Here is an 11,349-nt window from a genome sequence, read left to right on the forward strand (position 1 = left end):
GAGAGGCCCATTGGACTTGCAAACTTTATATGCCCCAATATAGGGGAATGCCAGGGCCAAAAGAATGGGAATGGGTGGGTAGGGAAGTGGGGGCGCTATGGGGGACTTTTGGGATAGCATTGGAAATGTAATTGAGGAAAATATGTAATAAAAATATTAAAAATCAAAAAAAAAAGAAAGATCTTGGTCAGTTATAAAGGGCCATAAGAATGAACTGTTTTACATAAGTTAATAAACTATTATTTATCCTATGGAAAAATAAGGCATCCAATAACTGACCAAGATTTTTTTTTCTTTTTTTGCAGTAAAGCATTTTGATGTCTAAGAACAAAGTCTAGGCATTTGAATTTTCAGTAACTTCTACCAAGACCAGCAAGGCATGAACTCCAGAAGGACATATCCTGGTTGGGATTCAGTCTCCTAACACCTCAGTCCATCACCCCATTTGTTAAGCAGTGTTGGATGGCTTCCAGCTCTGGCTCTTGGCCCTGCCATGTTTTTTGCCCCTTAGTACTTTACCAACCCTAATCTGGTTGCATAAGATGGTATCAGCTCTACCCAGGCCAGGAGACCTGAAGAGAGATGTGAAGATCCATCACAACCTGCCTTTCAGTCCTTGCTCCCATTGCGTTTGGCTTCTCAGATTTATTTCACGTCTGCATCTATCCTTCAGACGTGTTCCCCTCCCCCACCACCCCAAGGCTAGAACTCTGACTTTTTGTCAGCCCATTTATAAAGGAAGCCAGTGGGAATTTATTCTCCTCTTTTCCCCTAAGAGAGCTCCTGGGCCCACTGATGCCAGTGACCACAGGTTGTGCAGCTCCTCTGCAGGAGACACTGGGGAGAGCTTGCTATTTTTGACTTCTAGGACCACCAAGATAAAGCCCAGATGGCCTTACCTGATAGGACAGTGCCAGGTAACTGTGGAGGGCATCTAGATTTTCAATAAACTCTGTGAGATTTCCTCCAAGTGTCCGTAGCATCCTGTCATAGCCGGACATCTTACAGAACTTAAAGAAGTATTCGCCAAAGAGCTTCAGAATGGCTTCCATGGATACATCTGTGGAATACATACCCCACTGAGTCAGACTCCTAGAAGGTGTTGATATGGCTTGGGTGGCTTTTAGTCATATACAAATGCTCAAATTCCACCAATGAGATACTTGCTGACCTTCTTTTTTTTTTTTTTTTTTTTTGGTTTTTCGAGACAGGGTTTCTCTTTATAGCTCTGGCTGTCCTGGAGCTTACTTTGTAGACCAGGCTGGCCTCGAACTCAGAAATCCGCCTGCCTCTGCCTCCCGAGTGCTGGGATTAAAGGCGTGCGCCACCACGCCCGGCTCTTGCTGACCTTCTAATTCTTCACTTTCCTCATCAGTGACACGACAGGAATCACCTCAGTGTAACATGGCATCATAAAAAGCTATGGAGCATCTAAGCCGTGAATCCCTCCTTTCTCTGTCACATCTAAGAGAGATATTTCCCAGTGGCCCAAGAGAGAGCTGTAGAGATAACACTTCTTTGACCACTGATCCCGAGCCAGATTAACTCAGGGCTAGATCTCCTATCACTTTACACACCTTCAAACAACAGGCTGTTGTGGAATTAAGGGCTGCTTCTGAGAACTGACTAGCACTTCAGTGCAAAGTGATTCTGCTCAAAATTCACCCATAAGAAAAGAGCACACAGCTGTGCTGTTCACCCCCTTCCCTCTCAGCTTCACCAAGCCCCTGTCTTCCTCCCTTCAGGGCTGTTTTCACCTGACATTCTCCATGAGAATTTCCCTATCTCCAGGACACCTTGACTGGGATCTCCCTGAGTGTTGCATTTCTGTCTTCCTCTCAGAGAATTCTTGTGAACAGCAACCGAGGCCTACCTCGATTTTTGTTTTGTTTTGTTTGTTGTTGTTTTTTTTGTCTTGTCTTGTTGCTAGATAACAAAGTAAGTGCCGGATGCATTCCTGAAGTAGAGCTACAGTAGGTAGACTGAGGACAGGCTAGGCTGACTCCATAACAGGCTTCAAACTGGCAGTTCAGGAGACTAGGCCCAAATCTCTTTCCAAGAACTGGGCAAGCCCTGGCTTCAGAAGCTGCCCCACCACCTGGCCTGAGGCAAAGATAATGGGTCAGCAGCAGTTTCCAGACTTCCTCAGCAACAGTCAACAGTTTCCAACCCCCCCAGATCCCAGCAATGGTTCTGGAATGTCCCTAAAAGATAGACCTCTCCAAAATTCCCCTAATGTACTTTAAATCTGGCCTGCGAGTGCACTTCGGGGTCTCTCCATCTTTGTAGATGGTAGACACCAACACGCTGGACCTGCAGAAACAAACAAACCACTCTTTGCATTTACAAACTATTCGAATCTAGGGTATCATTCTTCTGGCAATCATAGACCCTTACAGGAGCATGGCCCAGTCTCCCTATTTCCCATCTCATGATGGGGACAGATTGTATCCCAGCAATGTTATATAATCAGTTACTCTTCTCAGAGTATGCTAGGATCTTGGGAATAGATGATCCTGTTAGTGTATCTCTTTGTTAGTTGGAGACTCTGACTGAATCCCATGTCCTCTGCACCACATCCCGCAGCCCAACAAGGTACAGGCTGCTCTCGCTGTCATTGTGGACAGAGAATGAAGACTTCACTGGTATGGCCAGCATGGAGATCCCTGAGAACATTCACTTACTTAGGGCAGGGTTCTGACTCCTGGTGGAGCTGAAGAGCATCCCTGGGAGTCCTATTGGAGCCATAGTTCCTGACTGTATCCTTTGAGGACTCTGTTTCTCCCGATGGACCTGGAGCTCACAGTGAGGAGGGTCCTGCTCAGCAGAGCACTTCCATGAAGAGTACTACAGACTGCCAGGAATGCAGAGCGGTTCTTATTTCCAAGTCTTTGCTCACTTAACATGCTCAGAACAGGAAAGCCTTATGGTGCGAGCCTGTATGTAGCTATAAGCTACTCAGGAGGCCAAGGCAGGAGAATCACAAACTTTTGGCACATCTGAGCTATAGAGTCAATTCAAGGCTGGCCTGAACAATCTAGTAAGTACCTATCTGAAAGTGGAAAATAAAAAGGATAGAGATATAGCTCAGTGGTAGAGGGACACTTAACACACATGAGCCCCCTTGGCTCAATCCCTAATAATATGTGCATGTACAGGTGCACACACACACACACACACACACACACACACACACACACACGTCAGAATAGCAGGTTCCTTGCAGCTCTCTGTTCATAGCCAGATCTCTGGGAAGATAATTCTTCTGGAATCTTGCACAGATAAATCAAACATATTTTGCCAAGACTACTAGCTAGGTCTTCTGAGTCTAGACAAAGGTATGGATGGAAGGGTGGGAGAAAACCAGGGCCTGTGTGAATTGTCTCTTTTGTCCCTTCCATCTGACAACAAACTTGTCTATGCCAGAATTCAGGAGCCACCTGCTCACTCCTAAGTGAACTGAAATACATTCTATTTGGGTCTTTTCCAACCCGGGGAAGTATGCAGACAGGTGTGGGACTGTTAGTTTCTGTTTTCTCCAACCCCTCCCTGTTGCATGAATTCAGCTCATTCAAGCTGAGATGGAACAGCTGGCCTATGCAGTGTGCAGCCTGGTGCTCTATGCAGGTGCATCCTGTCACCTGCCAGGAACTGTGACTTGCTCCCTCTCCTTCTCCCTGGGGACCTGTTCCTTTGACTTAAAGCTGAAAACCTGGGGTAGCAGAAACCCACAGTGTTGGCTGTTTCGGTTCTAGCAATTTTGCCTCTGGGTGCTTGGCACTGTTAACAGGACAGGACATCCATCTGAGGCTAACTTCCTTAAACCACAACCTGGGCTTTGGTGAGAAGCTGCCATATGTGCTGGCCTTGAGCTGCTTCTGGGATTCCTAGTGCAGAATGCCTGTCTGAGAGGGGACAAAGGCCTCTTTTTTAAATCAACAGCTGTCATACTTTTGTATACAGTTTCACCTCTGTGAATTTAGGATTCTAAGTGCCCGCAGATTCACAGGAGACCAGAGACAGATGGAAAATGGGAAGAGAGAGAGCCAGAAACACATCACCTTTAAAATATTATTTGCCAGTGCAAACAAACAAAATCTCTAGTATCTGAATTTTTGCATCCTTGGCTATGAGAGGCAAAGTTTTAAAAAGGGAGGGCTTTATCTGTACAAATTAAACACCAACAGTATAAACTGGGGGCTTTTGAGATTAGTTACCTAAGAGACCCCAGGGGGAATGGGGTCTAGACAAGAGTTGTGAAGAGTAGGGGGCTGGACTCTATGAATAGCTCCAGAGCTGTGAATCACCTTGCAGTTTCATGTGTGTAAATAAGGATAGAGGAGAATGCCGAGAAAGAAAACAAATGCAAATTAATATTCAGGAAGTAATCTCAGCTATTCAGGGGACTGAGGCAGGAGGATCACCAGTTCAGGGATCAAGTGGACTTCAAACACAAAGCTAGTTCACAGCCACCCTAGGTAACCTATAGTGAGACCTTATCACAAAATAAAAACTAGAGAGCTTAGAATATAACTCAGTAATAGAGCATTTGTCTAACAAGTGAGATGATTGAGGTTCAATTTCTAATATAAGAGAAGAAACACACACACACACATACACACACATTGTGGAGGGCAGAGACAGGAGTCACTGGGGCTTACTGGTCACCAGTCTAGCTCAAGGTTCACTGGAAGACCCTGTCTTTAAAAGAATTAAGCATGAGTAGGCAAGGCAGTGCACTGGGTAAAGGTACTTGCCAAGAACCCATCACCCGAGTTTGGTAAGGATCTGCATGGAGGAAGGAAAGAACAGACGCCCATAAGTTGTCCTCTGACCCCTTAACACACAAGTCATGGCAGGGTCACACACTTAATATAAATAAATGAATGTAAAACATTAAAAAGACACAAAAAAGAAGACAGAGAAAGATAGAGCAAGACATTCTCACATACAGTGCACACATACACCACATTCATACACACACAAAGATATGACATAAGACCATGAAGGCCATCATAGGATAATAGATAACTAGATAGTAAAGGAGAGATCAATAATAGCTAGATAGATGACATAGAAACAGATAGATAGATAGATAGATAGATAGATAGATAGAATGATAGATAGACAGACAGATAGATGATTGTCAGATGATAGATGATTGATGATGGATAGATAGAATGATAGATAGATAGATAGATAGAGGATTATTAGATAGATGGTAGGTACGCGATTGATAGAGGATGGATAGGTAGATGATAGGTGGAGGTGGAGAAGAAGAATCTATTCTGCCAAGTACCCACTTTGCTTCATTATTTCATTTGATCTCTAGGACAATCTCTGATATCACAGGTGTCACTGCTATTTTACCAAAGAGGATGACACTAGGCTCATCCTTATGAGACATAAAGCTGAAGGCCAGCCCACCTCTGTCTGACTCCCAAAGTGCACACTGGGCCAGTGTCAATGTGTCCTCCAGCCTGAGAGGTTCTGCACTGGTCTTGGGATATTGAGACCCTTGTTTAGGTCTCCATTTACTGTTGGCTGTGTATCCTAGCCTGCATGACTGGCTTCTGGCTTTGTACATTTTTAATCTTAGGTTTCCTGTTGGTACTCTTATTTTGAAGTAAGTTTGGGGAAGGGCTGTTGACATTTGCTGATGGCTCACTGTTGAAATGCATTTTACTCTGGACTTCTTAGCAGGCAATGTCTAGACAGGCACAGCTGTGCCAAGTGCCTGGTGGGAGCTGTTTTGGGTGTCTTTACTTCAGGTCACTAATAACTATGTACTAATAACCTAAGTAGGCACTTAGTCTTACACAGAACAATTACTTGTCCAATGCTCAACCTGCCATCTGGTCCCATCTTGATTATGCTAATTAGAAAGCAGAGTTATGCAGTTCACAGAATTGTGGAAGAGTCCCAAAACTCACTTTAAACAGGGAGGGGAATGACTTCCTAGAGACCACTTGGAAGGCACAGCACCAGCTTCTTGGTGATGAAACATGTTTTTCTCTCTGCCAAAGGATGGAGCCAGTCTCAACTGACCAGCATAATTTATTAAATGTGAAAATGCATGTCCTGGCTGGGCCTCCCTCTCACTGACTCATGGCAGTTGTGCAAATACAGAGAAATTGCAAGCTTCCCAACAACACCATGATTTCAATCACTTGTGTTTGTTTTTGGAGAGGAAAAGGGGGAGAGAGAGAGGGAGGAAGAGGGAGAAAAGGAGAGACAGAGAGGGAGAAGGAGTAGGGGTATGTGTTGTGGAGTTGGTCTAATGCTTGTAATAAGTTAATTGGATCCCCAAAATTGCACACATCCGCAAGATGCTGAGGTCCCTGCCCCCAGTTGGTTTTGATTGGTAAATAAAGTTGCCAGAGGCCATTGATTGGGCAAGAGACAGAGGAGGGACTTTTAGATGTCCAGGCAAGGGACCAAGGAAGGAGCTAACCTCCATGCCTGGGAGGAAGGATATACCAGGTCTTGGAAGTGCAGAAGAGAGAGCATAGCCATCGTGTAAAAATTGGGGAAGGCGAGTCAGGCGTACTCCTTTAATTCCAGCACTCGGGAGGCAGAGGCAGGCAGATTTCTGAGTTCGAGGCCAGCCTGGTCTACAAAGTGAGTTACAGGACAGCCAGGGCTATAAAGAAAAACCCTGTCTCACCCCCCCCCAAAAAAAATCGGGGATGGTGGCCCAGGAGAGCTGCAGGTCTGGGTCTGGGACAACCAAGATGGAATATAGGTTTTAGTAAGTTATAACTCAGGAATATTGGAGCAGAGTGTGTTGGTGTATTGGCCATGTAAAGGTTTAGAAGTGGCCCAATCATTGAGATGTTTTGGGCATATTAGAATATAAGGGTGTGTGTGTGTGTGTGTGTGTGTCTGTGTCTGTGTGTGTGTCTTTCATTTGGGAGCCCAGAACAGTGGAGCAGGAAGCAAGGAACATTCCTCCATTGCAGGGACAATTTCTGTAGAGTTATTTGGGTTCAGCAACAGGTATGCATGTATCTGAAGGTACATGCACCCATGTGTGTGAGGGCCAGAGGTCTCTCACTAAACCTGGACCTCTTTGGTCAGGCCAGATAGGCTTGTCAGTGAGGCCCTAGGATCTGACTGTCTCAACCTCCCAGCACTGGGGTTATAGCCTCATGTGGCCATGCCAGCCTTTACTAAAGCTTTAGGGGTCTGTATTCAAGTGCTCACCTTTGTACAGGAAGAAGTTTGCTCCCCCAACCCCCTGTGTATTGAAATTCATGATCCCAATGTTCTATTTGTGTAATGTACCTGTCACGGTTACCTTTCTTTTGAAATAGGACCAATGGATTTTCTAGAAATCACAAAAATAAAAATAAAAAAAATGTCTGACATAGTCCTGTCCCCTCACAGGCCTACAAACTTGTTGCTGCCTCTAAATGTGTTGTTTGGGTTGGAAACAGGGCCAGGACAGGTGTGTGACAGCATCTCCCCCTGAAACTGCTGCCACATTGAAGAGTATTGTACAGCATCATTACAAAAAATTCATGGGCCAAGTGGTCTACAAGCATCGTCCCCAAAAACCGCACAGGCTGTTATCTGCAGTGTAGTTACCAAATTCACAGGGCAAATGCTCTACGTCATGCTGAAGATCTAGATACTCATTAGTCTTTGTCTCTGAGGGCACTGGGTAAGAGCACAGCACAGGCGTGCCTTTAACCACAGAACCTGCTCTGCCCGCATGTGGAAGAAGAGACAGGGTGAGCCTCTAGTGTCAATTCTTAGTGGAACACTTTACATCTAAACCTAGTTATTTTTCCAACTACCAGCACCCTGGCAGCCAACACCTAAAGACATGAATTTTGTCATAACACAATTCAGTCCACAGAAGCTCTTAGTTCAAAATGGTAGACAGAGAGAGAGAGAGAGAGAGAGAGAGAGAGAGAGAGAGAGAGAGAGAGAGCCTTCAAAAACAAGCTATTTGTTGGTGACCCATTCTCTGGACTATGAAATGACAGACGTTTTCTCTAAAAGGTACTTGTGGAATACTTTAAGCATCACAATCTGTATGGGTTCCATTGGGCCAACTCAATTTTAACAATATACCACAAAAGGCAGACACCGCAAAAACAAATGGGCATGGCTATGTTTCAATAAAACTTTATTTACAAACCAGATAGGGTCCCAGGTTTGGCCTCTAAGCTCCATTGCAGACAGTTTACTGACCACTGACCAAAGGACTCAGAGCATTATTATTAATTTTATCCACAGCCATTTGAAGTGAGCAGCAAAGCCCATCTCAAATTTTAAGGAAATTCATTCATACATAGTGATTCATACATAGCAATGTAGCCGCCTTTCTTTCAGGTTCAAGAACATTCAGTCACATTTGCTGAGGCTACTCTACCTCATGCTGCTTCAAGGCTTACCCTTGCTTTGTGCTTTAACTGAGTCCTCCCCAGAGCCTCCTGAGGTATTGTTCATTGCTGAGGAGAAGACGCTCCTCTCAAGGAAATTCTAGTTAAAGTCAGACAGCTGATAGGATAGAACTGAGGCTGCCTCTTAAGCTCTGGAATGTTCCCTTTAGCAGAGAATAGGGAACAGATCAGAGGCTGTTGCCTCCTTGCCAGAACCCCACAAATTAAACTTAACAAGACAGCTTAACTTCAGCATTCTGCCCAGCCCTATACTAGTGTAAGCTCTGTCAGACTCCAGCTTCTCAGACAGTCAATGGTCACCTCTCACCACACACTTCTCACCTAGCATTCCTTGTCTTTTCCAGAGAGAATGTGACTACGTAGAGGAGAGAGGGAGCAATTGCAAATGGTTGCAAATGATTGATTTTGCCCAGAGACCACTCACCTCCATTGGAATCTCAGAGCTGTAGAATTGTCTCTAGAAGGGGTGTGGGGGCTTTGCATGGGGTGTTGGGGTGTAGACACTTGATGTGTCTACAATGCAATCTCAACATCCAAGGCTCAGCAAACATCTCAAAGAGTCTAAGCCAGAGATAGAACATCTGCTTTGAGACAGTGCTTTCTGAATATGCCAGGGAAAGCTCAACAGTATGGCTATCTAAACAACACCTGTGGAATGGCAGCATCAATTGATCTGCTAATGTGGATGGGAGAAATTTCAGAAGACTCCACACCTTGATGAAGAGTGGCAGGCAATCTGGCTGCTGAGAGAGATAACCTGATTCTCTGGGGTCAAGCTCTCTGCTAGGTCATCTGATTCCAAGTGGTCAGCCCTAAGCATGCTTTCATGAGCAAGACTAAATGGATTTAATGGGGTATATATAATAATTAAAGAAGGAGCCATGAATTTAAGAGGAATTGGGAGGGATACAGGAATGGTTGGAGAGGAGATAGGTTGGAAATGATAAAACCCTAAACAATTTAAATATTTAGAAATTTAAAATTGGTAAATAATCTTTTAAAAAAAGGCAAAAATGTGGCTGTGTGACTTGGGAAAGGGTATTTCACACCACAATCGTGCATTTTAAATTATTTTTGTTCTTTCATGGTTTTAGATTAGCGTAGAAGATATTAGACATTGTCATGGCATCTTCTGAGGTTTTATTCACAGTTCCATTAAGCTGGATATGATGGCTACTGCCTATAATCTTAGTACTTCGGAGGCTAACCCAGGAGGGTCACCAGGAGTTCAAGGGCAGTTCTGTTCACCAGTTCCTGTCTCTAGATTCCTACCCTGCTTGATTTCTTGCCTTGTCTTCCCTCAATGATGGACTGGGGTCTGTAAGCCAAGCAAACCCTTCCTTTTACAAGTCTCTAGGAAAGATAAGCAAGGCGATGTGCTCTGTGTTTATTTCAGTTCTCAGGAGCACATAATCTCACTACAGTCCCTGCTCACCATTTTCTGATTTTTGTTGGTGATTCCATTGCTTAAAGTGTTCCTCGGGTGTACTGCCAAGTGCATCCCTGGGCACAAGAACGCTGTGATGTGCTGACTTGTAGCGAATGTTTGTTTTTTTCCAGCTTATTAGCTTTTTAAGACATAATGTTATAATGTAAATGGTTGTGAATACAGTGTCTTGGTATTTTATTTTAATTATGTGTGTATGTGTATCCATGTGTGGCTATGAACTATGAGGTCATTGTATGAGGAGGCCAAAACATGGTGTTAGAATACATACGGGCACTGGTGTTAGACCCCCCAACACTGGAGTTATGAGTCCCTGGATGTGGACACTGAACTCGGTTCCTTAGAAAGAGCATTATGCACTCTTAATGGCTGAGCCAATGTCAATGAATCGTGTGTGTGTGTGTTTAAACAGCAGCCCACAAAAATGACATTACACATTGATTGCTTGTCAAAGACTGTGACTACAGACTCATGAACTGAGCTATTTCCCCTAGGAGCCAAAATATCAATATTCTTCATTGTCTGCAGCAACTTCATAGCAGAGCAACCGTGAATGAGGAGAATTAGCTGTGACCTTTTTGCTTTTCTAGCAACCTTAAGAAGCCCAAACAAGCCTTTTTGTCTTACCCAGAGCCTTGCAGGCTTCTTGGATGAGCTTAATGGTGATGGTGTCATCATACACGGTGTAGGTCATGAAGACATCTTGCACTTCTGCAGAAGCCCTGAAAGATACGTCAAGTGCAGGTGAGCACTCAGTCACTGGAGATCAATCCCTGCCTGCAATGCATACTCTCCACTTATTGATTGATACTCTCCACTTTGTTGAGGTGGTCTCTCCATTTGTACCACAGGGGGTCCTATGAACCAGAACACAACAGGCAAGACCCTAATTTATGATAGATTTCCATAATTGCAGAGGAAGGCCCTAAAGGAGATGATGTGATTCTTGGGCCCTTTGGAGGATGATCTGTGTGACTGTGACTGTCCCTGCCTCTGAGAGGACCTCCTGCTGTCCTCTGTCCAGGTCACTCGGCCTCTTCTTTCCTGAAGGCTAGCCTGATAATACTGTAGTGTCAAATCTTTCTGAGTTTGTATACATGCTGCATGTTGCTGGGGTGGCAGACACACTGACTGCTAAGGCTTCCAGCTACAACCCTGCATGGAGCAGTCAACACAGCCACTGCACACTGGGACCCAATCTTTCAAACTGCTTTGGGAAACCAGTACTCTTGCCAATGTTTTACTTTAAAAAATATAAACAAATTGACATTTTAAATGAGATAGCAGAAGTTCTTTTAAGAAGGGAGACGGAAAAGTGACAGCTGGAGACATATCAGGGAGATCAGGACTTGAGACAGCAAGTGCTGGGAGACACAGAGAGGACATGCATTATGGAATATGAATGCAAGTCATTTGGGGGCTCACCTCCACACATGCAGGGGTTCACTTACAGACAGGCCAAGGCGCTCTTTCTGTCTCTGTCTCTCT

General features: G+C 44.5%; 1 protein-coding gene across 1 annotated transcript in view; it reads right to left on the reverse strand.

The window, feature by feature from the left end:
- LOC110309748 (guanylate cyclase soluble subunit beta-2) overlaps positions 1-11,349 on the reverse strand; it is a 66,320-nt gene that overhangs the window by 32,155 nt on the left and 22,816 nt on the right. The window contains exons 4-5 of the mRNA XM_021182478.2: positions 10,489-10,583; positions 900-1,060 (exon numbers count right to left, since the gene is read on the reverse strand). Coding sequence (XP_021038137.1) covers positions 900-1,060; positions 10,489-10,583 — 256 coding nt within the window. The remainder of the gene's footprint in view (positions 1-899; positions 1,061-10,488; positions 10,584-11,349) is intronic.

This window comes from Mus caroli, chromosome 14, assembly GCF_900094665.2.
Source record: "Mus caroli chromosome 14, CAROLI_EIJ_v1.1, whole genome shotgun sequence".
NCBI lineage: Eukaryota > Metazoa > Chordata > Mammalia > Rodentia > Muridae > Mus > Mus caroli.